The sequence below is a fragment of the Indicator indicator genome, chromosome 25, assembly GCF_027791375.1.
Source record: "Indicator indicator isolate 239-I01 chromosome 25, UM_Iind_1.1, whole genome shotgun sequence".
Lineage (NCBI taxonomy): Eukaryota > Metazoa > Chordata > Aves > Piciformes > Indicatoridae > Indicator > Indicator indicator.
In genome coordinates, this window is record NC_072034.1 from 6114150 (window position 1) to 6130412 (window position 16263).

Genomic DNA, 16263 nt, shown 5'->3' on the forward strand with positions numbered 1-16263 from the left:
AAAGGGAGGCCAGCAATGATATGACAGCAGTCCAGTAACTCAGACACGAAACCTCGATTCTGAGCTGAAAGACGTATTGCAAACAGAGCACTGAAAACTTCTTGAGGAGTCTCCAGGGCCGATATTCTCTGTGCACTGCAGTACACTAAAAAAATAAATTTAAAAAAATTAAAAACAAAGTAAGGTAAACATTTTACAACTTAGAACACAGGTTTGCAGTAGCTAAAAACATATCTACTTAAAGATTTGTAGAGCTATATATAAGTAATCTATTTCATGTACGAAACTTCACAAAATTTAGTCAGTATAGTCAACTGCATAAACACAAGAGTCAGGACTACTGAGTAGTCCACTGATGGAGACAAATGGTTCTTCACCAAACAGTCTACCATATATGATTTTTAAAAAATAAAAAATTAGTGACATTTTTGCCATCCAAATTGAAGCCTCCAACAAGTACAAGAAATTTACAAATACATTTAAAGACTAATGTACAGGGTAAGGGTACAAATATATAGGCATACAAATTGAAGTTTAAACTATGAGAAGTAAACGACTGAATGAAATTGATCTAAAGGATCCCTAAAAAAACCCACTACTGTTTCTACTCACTGTCTTTGTAGAGCTTGTTTGACAGGGAATTTCTTTCCACAGTTTTGGCACTTAAATTCCTTTTCCTCACTGGGTTTTTGGTGCAAAGTCTGAAGATGTTCAGCTAAAATCTCCTGGCTAGAAAAACTGGACTCACAGTTTGGGCATGCATGGTCCTCCTTACAGGTGAGAGGATCTGCATGATTGAAGGTGAAAACAGTAAAGGACTGGTTTTCAGGGAGTATTGTGGTTACATTAAGACATTCTTCCAGAAACATGTTATGTAAAATGTCATCACAAAATTCACAAAAGACGTTGTCTCTGAATGGATTATAGACAGTCAGTGGATTATCATCAGCATTACAGAAATTGAATGCAAACTATCAAGTGTGATTAAATTAGTCATCCAGGCTGCCTCTACTTTGATAAAGACGCTGAGAATTCACTACCCAGGTCAGGTCACATACCTTTTCTTAGACACCTTACACTAGGATTGGCTGAACAGTTTTACAAAAAGGTTTATTTCTCTCCCATTTAAGTAAGAGGGAAACCACCCCTCTTTCAGCAAAAAAATGAAGTTTTCATAAGACTGTATGCCAGATGAAATGAACCCTGTCTTTAGTCCAAAATTAAGAGACAAAACTCATACAAGAGCTTAGACTAAACCTGAGGAGCCTTCCAGCTCTACAGTTCTACAAAGTTAGTGTTTTCTCGTTTGTTACTACTTCTCAGCTCTCAAGTTATCCCATTTTTTACACATTGCTCACCTGCAGTTTTTTCACCAGCTGGCTGCACTTCTTTATTGTTGCCACAGTCTTCATCTTCCTGGATAACAGTTACTACTTCTTCCTCCTCCTCCTCCTCTTCCATGTCACTGTCCAAGTACCCAATGAGAAGTTCTGTGTCTGTTTCAATATCTTCCACAGCAAGATAGAAAATATTTTCCCCCTCCTGTTGCAAACAGCAAGCAGAAGTAATGAAGTTAGGTCAGAGAAAGTAAAACCCAGAGACAAGTGTGAGACCCTGATCTAATATTAGCCCTCAACTGTGGAAGGGCTGGCTCTATTCCACAATGCCAGAACAGCCTTTCTAATACTTCTTTCCCAGTGTGGCTGCATGGATAAAATCTCCTTGTATGCGAGCATTCTTGAAACATTCCCCTGCCTCAGTTGTGAGGCTTTTCCAATATGCACTAGACCGAGGTGAAGGTGGTGTTCAAGACCTCCTCTCCTGCCACACTCTGCCTGACAAGAACTTCAGAGTTTGAAAATGAAACATTTGAATATTAGAAAAATAACAAAATTTAAATAACCATTACGTCTTTAGCTCTCTCCCCTGCTGGCTGCATGAATTATAACCCAGCTTTCAGTAGCACGCTTACATAGTGTTATTTTCTCTCTATTCTTGAGATTCCTAACCTTATTAATGAACCGGCTTTCACCTCTGGTCAGTTATCTTCACTATCAAGTTAAGCAAACACATCTGCACTTACACCACTAGATCAAAACCCTCTGCTAGTTTAAATCAGTGTAGATACACATATCCACAAAAGGCCAAAGATCCAGGCCAGATTCTGCATGAGAGACAAACTACACAATAAGCAGCTCCAAAAACTTCTCCACAATGAATAAACAAGCTTCCAAAGAGATATATAAGCTAACAACTTTGGTCTTTGACAGTATTTAATTAAAGTTACTACAGTCAGCACAGAAGGGGAGGTGAAGGGGGGTTCTATAGCAAAACCAGCTCTCTCCTAAACTAATATACAGAGCTGCTTATTTTTGCCAGATGTGAACCTACTGCTTTAGGTACTACCCAAAGCACCAAAGGAGACTCGCTATTAAACAATGAAGCCTGCCAAGTTCTATCATAAATCTTAAAGCTTATCTGATTAACATCCAGAAAAGATAACTGAAGCTTCTTTGGACTACATTGAGTCGTATTTTGTAACAAGCTTCTAGTACAAGGACAAGAAAATTATTTCTAATTTTTGCAATATACAAGGATTAATTTCAACTGTCAGCAGGGTTGCAATATTCCTCCAGCTTTAGAAGGAGGAGTTGTATTTTACATAAAATATGTTACGCAAGAATGAAATCTATTTTATTCAATAGATCATACTTGACACCTACACAACAGATTAAATCTGGGAGAACAGGAACCAGAACTAATTATTCAGTTAACCTAGACCAAGTGCATGAATGTCAATCACCAAGCTTTTATCAATACTGCTGCATTCTCAACATCTCTGCACTTCCGTTATGTGTATCTGTGACTTCCTTTATAGCTCTGTATCTAAAAACATCCTGGTTCTTTCTCAGTTGTGTACTTTCAAATAGCAAATGATTAATGGGAGAAGTACTAAGGGCTCTCAAAGCTCGAGTGCTCTAGGTTGCATTTGCAGTGAAAAGAAATTAGCTTTGGTGCCAGCCAAACTTAAAACAGCTCAAACTCATTTCTCCTCCAAAGCTAATTTGTTTAGCTTTACAGCCAAAATAAACTATGTTTTTTAATTCTTTTGTTAAGCAAATCCTAGAAAAAGTCTTCTCATGATGCAGAAGTAGAATAATAATTTTAAGACATGCTGATAAATAATTCTCTTTTGGTTTTTTTTTAAACTTGGATTACAACAGCAAATAGCTTGGATTAGCCTGAAACAACATTCTGGAAATACATTTTGAGAAAAAATGAAACACAGCTATGCAATTCTTACTTATGTGGGATTGGAAATTATTTTACTGAAAAACTGAGCTGTTGAAAAAAAATTATGTAGTTAATCTCTTTCACGATCTTCAAAAGGACAATAGCTGTAATTAGAAAAATATCACCATCTTCATTGCTTTTTGCAAAGTCACAGAAATGAGAGATTAAACAGACTAAGACTTCAGCTTGAGAAAAGAGCTATCAAATAAGGACTTCAATAAAATCAAGGATGGTTTTAGAAAATGAACCTAAAGAAGCTGTTCAGTGTTATAAAAGGACTGGGGAATCAAGTGAAACTAAGATGTCTAGAAGAAAAGCAGAACCATGTTTCAACATCTGTAATTAAAACAGTGGAACTCTATCACAGAATGACAAAATGACAAATATAAAAATGCAAAAATAAGCTGGGTACATTCAGATCCACAGCCAAGAGTAAAAAATTGTCTTTTGTTATTAACTTATCTTCAAGCACTGCCTGATCAACCTATCAGACAATTAGAATCATCAATTCTCTAGTTTTGTGCTAGAATATTTTAAGCAGCATGCTGTCTCTCGAACCTGCAGGATTCTGATTTCCACATACCTGAGTGTATACCTGAGTTCAGCATGAAACTAGGCCTCTAAACCATTAATCCTGATTCAGACAGGCATACAGTTACCTAGTTATCTTTTTAATTTCTACCACAAGAAAATTACTACATTCAAGCAAAAACTTATATTGACTGAATAAGGCTGTAGCGGAAAAAAAAATTGTTTTTACAGTAGTGATTTAACTACTCTGGAAATAAATTTGGGAGGTTGTTTTTTTTTTTATGTAAACTGTTACTTTCTTTTAAGCCAGGAGAAGTAGTTCATGTAAGTGCTTCAGTGCAGTTCCACTACAGTGGATTAATATGAACCTTTCAAATAATATCAGATTCCAACTAAGGACCTCTATAGTTTTTGCCCTATTAATCATATATATGGTATTACATTTAAGCACGAGCTCACTTCTGAAAGGAAGGTAGGAAAAGGAAAGCAGTTCACTACTTTTCTCAGATCTCTTAATTTTACTGCAAGAAATAAGACCAAAGAGGAGTACAATTAGTAAATTGGTAACTGGAAGCAATTGGTAAGAATCCACCAAATCTACCTGGATGGCTGCCAGGTTCTTCTGATCCTGTGATGGAGCCTCATGGACAAAACGTAGCCAATTAGAATGGCGTGGATTGCTTGCATCCAGGATATAAAGGACCTCACCTTTACTCCCACGAACCTGAAACATTTTTTACAAATAATTAAATGGATAAAAATAAAAACTGATTAACAAACACAGACAAACAAACCACTCAGCAAGCAAATCTTGCATTCAGTGGTACATATTCACTTTTTTCTATGAGCATATTTATTCACCTGAAAACAGGGGGGCAACTACAATCCAGCAACTGGTGTCAGCTTCCTTTATTGAGCTTCTCCTCTCATTTCTTAGCCTTTCCCTTAGTAAATGAGCATTATGACTGACTCCCAAGTCTCCCTAATCTGACAGTATGATGCTGCTTTTTCCCCTCAATCTTTGTTCCTTCAAGTTGTCTTCTTTATGATCTTGTCAGAAAGTAATACAACCAGAGAGGTCCTTTCCCATTCCAACCCTATCGTTCTTTTTCCAGTTTCTTTCCTAAGTTCTCATCCTTCACATGTTTAAATGTCAGCATGTCTCCTACAGTCTAATTCCAGCTTACACTGAAAAATTAAAATACTAGAAACTATATATTAACCAAGTCATTCTTCCCCCCGCCAACACAAAGACATACTGCTGAAAAAAATACAGCTGCTGCTGACTTGTTTCGTTTAAAATAGATCACTTAAATCTCTACTGATACAGAAGATATGAGAGCCACGCACCAAGGTCACAAAACCACATTGCTATTCCATGTGATTTATTTACATAATGAACATATTTTCTTCTCCATCTGTCAACAATAAGTATCCAGAGCAGGTATTTCCTAAGAGCTGGGGATTTCAGCTATGTAAGATCAAAATAAGATTGTCTTCATGTCTTTGTATTTAAGTTGCTCACATTCTTGCACTATATGTTTCTAATAGATGCAATATCATATTTCTTCAGTATGACTGCTTAAATTACCTAAACACTTACGATGTCATTAGAAAGAAAAAAACTTATTCCATTACAGTAATAGCTGGTGACATTATATTGTTCTCAGATTAAAACAACAAAAAAACATACTGTAGTTCTGCAAACAGAAATCTTCAAATTCTATTACTGTTCCTCCAAAGGAAGACATCATATCTTAAGGACTCCATCATGAAATGTGCCAGTATTTCAAACTTTGAAAGCTATTTTACTTTCAAACACACAGATTAACCACAGTGAAAAATGTCAAACCTACACATTTAAATAAAAGCCAGAAAGCCAATCACATCCTGGGCTGCATCAAGAGAAGCACAGCCAGCAGGTCGAGGGAGGTGATTCTCCTCCTCTACGCCACTCTGGTGAGACCCCACCTGGAGTACTGTGTCCTGTTCTGGAGCCCCTATTACAGGAAGGATATGGACGGGCTGAAGCATGTCCAGAGGGGCCATGAGGATGATCAGAGGGCGGGAGCACCTCTCCTATGAGGACAGACTGAGAGAGCTGGGACTATTCAGTCTGGAGAAGAGAAGGCTCCAAGGTGACCTTATTGTGGCCTTCCAGTATCTTAAGGGAGCCTACAAGAAAGCTGGTGAGGGACTTTTTAGGATGTCAGGTAGTAACAGGATTAGGAGGAATGGAACAAAAATAGAAATGGGTAGATTCAAATTGGATGTTAGGAAGAAGTTCCTCTCCATGAAGGTGGTGAGATGCTGGAACAGGTTGCCCAGGGAGGTGGAGAAAGCCCCGTCCCTGGAGATTTTTAAGGCCAGGCTGGATCTGGCTCTGAGCAACCTGACCTAGTGTGAGGTGTCCCAGCCCATGGCAGGGGGGTTGGAACTAGATGATCCTTGAGGTCCCTTTCAACCCTAACAATTCTATGATTCTAAATGCATCTGGAAACATCAAACCTATATATTTAAACTCACTTGGCAACATCACCTAACACTAAGCACTGCAATGGATTTCCCAGACAGGTTGTGTAGTTATCATTCTCAGAGATTCAGATACTCAACACCTGTCCTGGGCACCTAGCACTAGGTGGCCCTACTTGAGTAGGGGGATCTCCTTGGGAACAATGCCTGCTAGTTATTTGAACTATTGCTTTATTAGAAACATGGGCAAAACGAGTGCAATCAAACCATAAAAGCAAGCTTCAACTTCACACAAAAATGCAGTTTTAAACAGGTAATCCACAAAGCAGGACTTCACTCTGAATTAAAATGGTTAACACTGCAGATGAGCATCTTTGAGTAACTGAAGTCAAACTAACGGCTTTGTGATTTAGCTAACAAAGTATGGGTTCTAGAAACGCACCATGTAGGTCCTATAAAGGTTTCAATCACATCTTGATTTGAGCTGGAAAGAGAAGCCATCAAGATCCGATCATAAAAAGCATACGTGACACTATCTACCTTTTCATCCATTCTTCATCTTCGTTTGCATGGTCCTTAAATTATCTAAGAATTTATACTCATTTCAATGATAGATGTCAGCTGTGCTTTCTCAATCTCTGCTAATCCATAAAGAGATACAAACACAAAGCGAAGACTTAACACATACGGAAACTATTGATAAAAAAATACAATAAATCCCTTAAAGACATGCTATACTTTCTATTGATTTTTTCCACCTCATAAAGAAATAATGCTGCATCACATACACAGATGTGAGGAAGTCAAGAAAAACAGCCAGAACACTGTACTTAACATGGACTACACTACTGACATTTACCACTCCTTTTTCTCTGGTTGCATCAATAGGTGAGTTTCCTAAATGAACAACCAATTTTTAAGCACCATGGCAGTGAGGCCCAAACATAATCAATATTTCAAACAAATAAGCCAGGAAATATACCAGCTCTTGCTTTGTAGAAACATTTCTCAAACTATTAAGTTAGTACAAGCTAATCATGATAGTTAAATGAAATAAACAGCTAGCCTCTACATTTTCAGTTGAAAATAAGTGCACCTAAAAACATCATCCATACTTAATTAGTAACAAATCTAAATGAAGCTTGGAATATGTCCCAAAGTGTGCTCCCTCCAATAACAGTCCACTAAAGTGCCTCAGTCATCCTTCTGCTGTGTGGCATGATTACCAATGAAAATCCACTTTATTAGAAGATATATCAACAGCTGACTTCACAGTAAGATTAAACACCCAACATTCCCTTTTACCACACAGTAAATCAGGACTTCAGTGAAATATGCCACATTTACAAACACCATGTCACTACACAAGTATGTGGAAAAAACATGTCCCTAGTCATTGTACAAACTCCCATACAAAACTCTACACTGGCCTAGAAGATGTTTAAGCTGCTTGTAATGTCCATCACAACATGTACTACTCCATCTGTTGACTTCTGCACTGAGTGAAATTATCTCCACATATTCAAAGCACACCCAGTGTTGTCATATGCACTACTTCAAAATGCTCATGACTGCAATTGCAAACACTATACCATGCACAACTGGCGAGAGAAGAAGAAAACCTCACTGAAAATAAGCAGATGGTTATCTCTGCTGAAGTCAGTAAACACACTGCACTGCCCGCTCTCTGGAAACCATTTTCTAAACATGTATAAATGTAAAAATCTATGTTCACTCAAACAATCACGTAAAAAACCCAGTATTGTTTTCTGTGCTGCATTTTTTTTTATTAGCTGGAAACATGATTTTTACTGTTAATAGTATAAAACAGCTAGATGCAATACTTCTGCATCCTCAGTTTCAGACCTCCATCAGAGTTCACTGCAGAGAAGAAACTCGCATTTAAACACTGCTGTAGAGTGTTTAGTAATACTTGCAAAGGAATACTGAGGCAGCAACTATTGACTGGCTTACTCACTAAGAAATGCTGGGACACAGGCAGCATGTGACTTTTTTTCTCAGCCAAACTATAAAGCAGCAGATTTCCATGTTAGTGAAGCTCTTTCTGGTGCATGATGTTATATGACCTTGTCAGAGACACAACAGTTCAAAAGCTCATTCCTGGACTTCTGCTAACATTTTGTGGAGCCTTCCTAAGAGGGGTTGAACTTCATGTTCACTGCAAGGATACCCAAGTCTTCTTGTGTGATCTTTTTTACCAAGCTTGGATTAGAATACTGGCACGTCAACCTATTAACATTCGTTTTCTGACATTTTAAATAAATCACATAACTGCAGATGTGAGGCTAGCATTCTCAGTCAGGACTAGATTCCTCTCATGACCAAAATCCAAAGATCAATAAGGCACCTGTTCCAAAAGTTACCAAAATGAATACATACACCTAACAGAATAAAGAAAATTAAATCAAGCTTTGAAGGAGTTGCTAATGAAATTTAGTTGAATAAAGCAACTGGTAAGACCACTAATAACTACTCTGGACACCTATCTAGGCCAGTGAGGATTAATGTAATGAAACTGAAAATCAAGGACACAAACTTGCAACTCAGCGCATCACTGTCTCACTTGAGTGGCAAAAGTTATTTTAAACGCAACTTGTATAAAAATTCTTCCAGAAGCATTTGTCCAAGAAATGAGAAAAGCAAAAACATTTCTGAAAAATAAACAGATTCATACCAAAAAAAAATTAAGGCAAACAATTTTAAATGTAAATACTATCTGAGGAGTATTGACTGGGATGATAGTCTTCATAAAGAAAAAATAGAGACTACATTGCTAAAAGCTTGATTTCTAATATTACATTCATCTTGAGAGCAAACACAGAACTCATCAAATTAAGATTTATTTTATCATGAAATTCAGAACATAATTCAACTTAATTCCTTGTATGTAAAAGCATTCCTATGCCAGAACCACATTTTACAGGCAAGATATCAAAGACAAAAAAATAAAAAAACCATACCACCACTAGCTTAAAGTGCTTGGCTTCTCATACCTCAGTCCTAAGCATTAAAGCTCTGATCTAAGGCTGGTGATAGTCAATAGTAGATTTCACGTAGCCTTCACTAGTTTTCAGACAGGCTTATTTAACTGAAAATAATTGTCACTGTAAAAGTGATGAGAGTTAAGAAATAGAAACGCAAGTTTATTTCATTTTGTCATAAAAATAAACATGAACATTAGCTCCCATGGAAAGACTGTTTTCCAGCATGCATATGTTCCTCTTGGTTTTAATGTAACAATGAAGAAAACATAATCTTGGCAGATAGATAGAAACTAAACCTGAAATATGTAACATTCAGCATTACACAGCATATTATGTACCATCCCATTCTGACCAATTTTCTTCATGGTATGTCAGAGTATTTGAAGAAGGACTAAGTCTTTCCAGCCCTCCCTATTTTAACATTTGCCAAAGTCATCACCAAAAGTATATGCTTGCCACAATCCAATAGTAGTGAAATGAATTCCACTTTCTTGGTAAGGGACAATAAAGAAAATGAACTAAACAGAAATCTTCCCTTTGTAAAGGGACATCTGAGCCTCCAGAGGCAAAAATCTCTGTGACCTTCAATAACTAAAGATTATTCTATTCTTGCCTCTTCCAGTAAATACACAATTGCTCTACCATGTATACTAATATAGACCAACAAAGCAATACTTAATCAAGGTGTTAGTGGGATGCAAAGAACAAAACTCTCCATTCATCACCAGCAACTAGCCGTATACTTAACTAGAACAACATGCAATTCAGTCTGAGACATGATGATGTGCAGGCTGGGGGATAATGGAGAGGTGGGGTTTTTGACAAAACGAAAGAAAAAGCACAAAGTCATTTAGACATTTTCCTAGCTTTTGTTTTCTTATTCCCCCTAACTATATGATTACCACAGGTTTGGGATTTTCCCTTTTGCATCACTTTTCAAAGTATTTCAGCAGGTAGCTCTTCACAAAGGTAAGAGCAAAATTAGAGGCACTCCCCACCTCCAGTCCTCTGGAATCTGTTGAATGAGCAAGCGTTAGTCTTTGGTTTCTTCAAAACTATGGAAGTTACAGGCAGACCAATGGCATTCTGCTATATTTAATTTAAAGACAAACTCTAACATTCTCAGAACTTTAATAAAATCACTGGACCAAATAAATGCTTTGCATCCCACATTTTCCCAAAGACCAGAAGAAAACATAACGTGTAAAATTCTGACTCAGCATGATGTCTTAGAGAAGCCAATTGACAATGCTGATCTCAGGGAAAAAAAAAAAAATCTACTTGATCAAAACAGACCACATCACAGACCATGACTTTACCCAACTGGACATTCATGTGGTAAGCTTCCTTGCAGAAAATTATTCCACAAAAACTGAAGCTCAGATAGCAGGCATCACATATCAAGAAATGTTCCATTAATGTTAATTTTGATTTGACTTACAAAACACCTCTACTACTCAGACTTCTCTCTAAAAACACATTTTTTGACTGCATATAACTCTGAGGTCAAGCTTTAACCTTCAAATTAATTAGTTTTCATATCTTTGGTACAGCTGACTATGCACAAACTTGGCTAGTTGCTGTGACTGCCTCCCACAGTCTCTGAAATACCCATCTACTTGGACGGCTCAACTTTTAACTTTCTGCATTCCTGGTCTCGATTTTCAGCTTAAGACTGCTCTCAGTATGATTTAAATTATATTATAAAGCTCACATTCAGATCGACTTCAGTAGACATGAACAACTTGGGTTCAAACATTCAGGAAGTCATAAAATTTGGTATGCAGGAATCTTTTCAAGGGTCTCAAAGCTAGGTTACAATAAGTATGAAACTGTTTTAGAACAGCTCATAAAATACTCATTCTGGTCTGCTGTTGATGGAATCATATTAAGTGTCATCAGTAAATACATCCACTTGCCTCTTCTGTCTTGCAGAAGCAGATAAATCTCATTTAATCATCAGCAATCTGGAGGAATCTGGAAAGTCATATGGCTTTCCAAAAAACTATAATCCACCCACCTTCCCTTCTGAAAACCTTGTTCTATCTCAAGTATTTTACTGTTTCAAAATAACCTGCAGAAACAACATGAAAAAGCAAGTGAGCCAGGACATATTAACATGTACTGTATTCAGCAAACATGTAATAAAAAGGACATTGTGCTGTTTTGTTTTCAGCTGAAAACAAAGATGATGAAACCAATTGCTCTGAGTATATAACCAAGGGAATAAACTGTCCACACCTTCTCTCTGGGAAAGGGTATTTCGGGTACACTTCTGGATAAATAAAAAGAAAAAAAAGAAAAGAAAGGAAAAAAAAGAGGGCACAGGTTTCACAGCCTTAAATTAACATTTACTTAGGAATATTTTGCCACTTGTATTGAAGATGGGTTTAATGAGATGCACTTTTAGCACTCTCTTGCTCACTGTTCCATTGTGTAGGTTAGTTACACCTCTCCTAAGACTAAATTCATACTACTCTCTCTTTATAAGCCTCTCAGCAATGTCAATCTAGAGTTTTTTTGAAATAAACATTTATTTTGTAATAAATGCGCAGATAATGGTTTAAGCCAGATGACAAACACAAGTGTTTTTTATGTACAGCACCACACAACATAAAAAACAACAGTTGTTCTTCCACCACCACAGAACGATGAAAAAGTGGGGTATTAGTCTTCTTTCCAGTGCAAAACACAACTGAATATGCATTCAACAGAAACTGCTTGACTAGGGGTTGGGGAAAGGAATTGTGCTTAAAGAACTACAGCAGAAAAGAAAGATCACAAATGTGGAACAGAAACACAGAAAAGCAGGTGTTTACAACAAGGAGACCTTGTTATTACAAGTATTTTTCAGTTAATCTCCTCAATTAGTAAACTCAGACCTTTGCTACAGGCAAATATCTAGTGTACAAACTACTGCTGCCACCTAACACATATGAAAGGTTTAAAAAGTCCTGAAACTCATTATGGCTTCATCTGCCCAAAGATCTCACATTACAAAGTCAGTAAAATTTAAGAACTTCATTTACACAACTGCCAAATTCTAGGACAATTGTCATGGCTGGAAATGTTTTATATTGCAGCTGACACCAGTTGATAAGCATAAATCAGTATCTCAGTAACATAATTATCTTTACATATTCAATAACATAATTATCTTTACATATTCAAATTATTTACTTATTATTTCCACATTTTTAATGACTTTTCCCATTGTTGTTACATTTTGCTTGACATTTTTCAAGCTTTATTAATTACAAACTATAATATCTATAACTATTTCTTTGTATTTTAAAAAAGTCAATCTCCCTCCATCCACAAAGCATGTTTTAAAAGGATCAATAAGCACAAAGTATTCCCTACATACTACATTTTTAAGCTAAGGAAAAAAGGGGGAAACAAAGGATTTCATAGAATCATAGAATCAACCAGGTTGGAAGAGACCTCCAAGATTCTCCAGTCCAACCTATCACCCAGCCCTAAGCAGTCAACTAGACCATGGCACTAAGTGCCTCATCCAGTCTCCTCTTGAACGTCTCCAGCGATGGCGACTCCACCACCTCCCTGGGCAGCCCATCCCAATGGGCAATCACCCTCGCTGTTACAATAAAAACTTAATTCTGAGAACCCTTTTTTCTAGGTGTGATGATGTGACTCTAGACTACTCACTTCCCACATGAGCCTGCAGTCTGTGTCCTCATCCAGTTCCTGCGGCATTCTCTTCTCTCCTGCAAAGGGCCCAAACTTTTCACCCTATGCAATTAATTACAAAAGACAACACATCAGTAATAAAGGCCAATGAATAACCAAACTCCAGTAGAAGTATCATTTTTAGCTTCAAATAGAAAAGGACCATTTTCCTTTGTCATTCTACTATATGCCAAGAAGGTGCATGTCCTTGAGGGTTCAATTACAAGATCATTTCCATTTTTTCCGTATCTTGGAGATTCTTAAAACCACACCTTTCCTCCACATGCTTATTTCTCCCTTGGGAAATAGCATTTTTCTTTATTGTAAATGAAGCTGAAATTTACAAGTCAAACTTCTTAAAAGATTCACAGGAAGCACCTTGCAATAGGCATCCAACTAAAATGCAAAATATTTGGCAAGCACAAAGTTGACATTAGATTTATTTGCAAGATTATTTGCAATGTTACTTTTTGAAGTGCCACAAATCAAAACACTGAATAACTGAATAACTTTAATCATAGAGAGATTCGCTTAAAAATGGAGGGAGTATGCATGTGTCTATGAATTAATTCAAGCCTTCATAAGCAAAATTAAAATGTTATACCACCTGCTAGTCATAACACGTACTGTGAAAGCATTCATTGATACATTCTTCCAAAAGTACTGGGTATTGGTGTTTTTTCCCTTCACAGACATCACTCTAGCAGCACAGCAAATTTAAATAGGAGTTTCTTCTTACACAAGTCTAATATTTTTTTTTCCCCTCTCCCTTGCAAACCAGAATACAGACTGGTAAGTTCCTTCAGGCATTTTTCAAACTGAAAAACTCTCTCTATTTTTAAGCACGAGAGATTTCAAGTAAATAGTGAAAGGTAGCTTTTGTGTTTCTTTAAAAATAATAGCATTTTGGCTGATAGAAGTATCGATCTGGTCCACACATTCCTTCCCCCAGGCACATTCCATGATCCTAGAAACAGCCTGCTACATCTTTTTCCCTCTTGCTTGGTTTTGACAGACTGCCTACAGGTAGAGTGAAGAAGAAAAAGTAGAATGACAAACTTCCAGGATCATTCCTCTTACAACAAACAAAATTATAAATAAATAAAAATCCTGGTAATTAAAATTAAACCTGAGGAGGTAATAAACACAGGAAAATAAATCGTCCTTCACTTCTCAGTGATCTTAACCATTTTGCTAATCCAATGCTGTCAGAATTCCTCCCACATGAGCCTTATAAATACTGGGATTGACTACTCCAACTTCCAAGTTCCTTCTTCTTTTACCTCATGAGCACTGAAGGTGAAAATTGGTCAATATGATGTTCAGCTATGAAATGTTCTCAGCTGATGTTGAGGACAAGCAAAGAAAAAGCCTGTAACACATTCCTAACACAAACAGATCTTACCACTACCTCTGTCTTTACCTTCTGCATTCCACATGCAACATGTCGCAGTGGCAACATTTCAGCTTTACTAGGATGATCTGTACCACACACACGGGCAGAGCTGCACAGGCAGAGCTCTGATGGCATATACTTTGCCTGTACAGAGTTCAAAAGCAACACAGAGTAATTCAAGCAAGATAATGCTGTATTTTCCCTAACATGCAGGTCTAATGGTTTAATTTACAGCAGTGTAAAGGAAGAGAATTCAGACCCTGAACTCTGAACTGACATTCAGAACTGATATTGCCATGTGGATGATGATTTCAGTGAACTTCACTCTAGAGCTCGCTCTGAAACAGAGTTCGAGGATTAATATATGCTACTAGTGTGTAACCTTCCTTTCCCTGTGAACTCCTAAATTTTTCACAGTTCAGAACCTCAGTGGAAAAAATTCAAGCCAGCCGATATGAAATTGTTCCCCTTTCACCCCGCTATTAGCACTCAAGGACACCTTAAAAATGAAAGACCCCTACACGTCGTGGTGTCTAAACTTTGTTGATGAAACCACCGACAAACTAGGCAGCTCACATTCCAGATAAAGATGGGAAGCAAAATACACAAAATAAACATAATGCAGAGTCCATAACTTTAGGTATGCTTTTACTTCGACAACAAACCACCTGTAGTATTACCTGTACTGTAATAAGCACGATTTCAGGCAATAAAGACGCTATTATTCAATTACAAGGTGTCAAGAGACATGACCTGGCTAGGGTATGAGAGCAGTGCAGCTGAATTACATCTTTCCCAGGCCCACCTTTGTCATTCCGAAACAGATAATTAAATCACCCATTCCACCGAACTCTAAGAGCGGAGAGGCGATGGGAGCTTATGCCCTGTCGTAGGGGGATCCTTCTGAAGCAGGTACCTCTGTCTCTGAGGCGCCCCGCGGCCTGAAATCAGGCGGTAACCGAGAGGGCGGCTCTGTCCACAGTAGCTTTTCCCTCAAAACAGATGAATTTGGAATAAATGGGGTATACAAAAACCCACAAAGAAAACCCTTCCCTATCTGCGCAGGGTAGTCGGCGGCGCGGCGCGGTCCGGTCTGGTCCGGCCCGGCCCGGCCCGGCTCGGCCCGGCCCTGCCCAGCCCGCCAGGCCCTCTCCCGCCCCAAGCGGCAGTGCTGTGGGCACTAGGAGACTGCGGGTTATCTAAGGGGGGGCTGGCGGGAGGTGCCTCCTCTGAAGAGAAGGAACCCTGGTCGACGGAAGCGGAGGCACCGCCAACAAAGCGGGACTGAGGTAAAGTTCTAGCCCGGCAGCAGCGAGGGGCGGAGGAGCCGCCTCGCTTTCCTGTGATACGTGGCAGCCGCTCCCCGCTGGGCCGGGACAGGCCGTTACCCCTCTCGCCCGGCCATCACCCACCTTTTTCACTCTGCGGGCCGTGTAGAGCCCCATCCCGTCCTGCACTTTTGACGACTTCAGGGCAAACCTATCCGGCACATACATGCCCAGCATTTTGCATCGACTCGTGCCGCCGCTTGTTACCGTGGAGAAGGATTGCCGGGGACTTCCATCCCACCGAGAGAGCGAGGGAGAGACCGGGGGAGGGGGCAGGAAGAGGGGTTGGTTGCGGGGCTTTCCCGGCTCCTGAGGAAGAGGGGAGGAGCCAGGCCGCCGGCGAGGCCCCCACTGCGGCCGGGCAGCGGGACAAGGGCATGGCGGCGGCAGGGGGCGCGCGCGCCCGGCGGGGCAGAGAGCGGGAGCCGGAGGGGAGAGCCCGGGTGCCCGCGCTAAGGGGCTTCGTGCCTTCGAGGGTTTGTTAAATCGATTCGTGTGAAATGTCGTGACAGGAAATGGGGCGCATCCGATTTTCTAATACACCTAG

At 38.9% G+C, this 16263-nt stretch overlaps 1 protein-coding gene across 2 annotated transcripts in view; it reads right to left on the bottom strand.

Moving 5' to 3' along the window:
• PRDM5 (PR/SET domain 5) overlaps positions 1 to 15893 on the bottom strand; it is a 55979-nt gene extending 40086 nt beyond the window's left edge. For both annotated transcript variants that reach the window (XM_054392410.1, XM_054392409.1), the window contains exons 1-5: positions 15801 to 15893; positions 12972 to 13055; positions 4427 to 4549; positions 1359 to 1542; positions 613 to 787 (exon numbers count right to left, since the gene is read on the bottom strand). In XM_054392410.1, coding sequence (XP_054248385.1) covers positions 613 to 787; positions 1359 to 1542; positions 4427 to 4549; positions 12972 to 13055; positions 15801 to 15893 — 659 coding nt within the window. The remainder of the gene's footprint in view (positions 1 to 612; positions 788 to 1358; positions 1543 to 4426; positions 4550 to 12971; positions 13056 to 15800) is intronic.
• Positions 15894 to 16263: the final 370 nt, after the last annotated feature.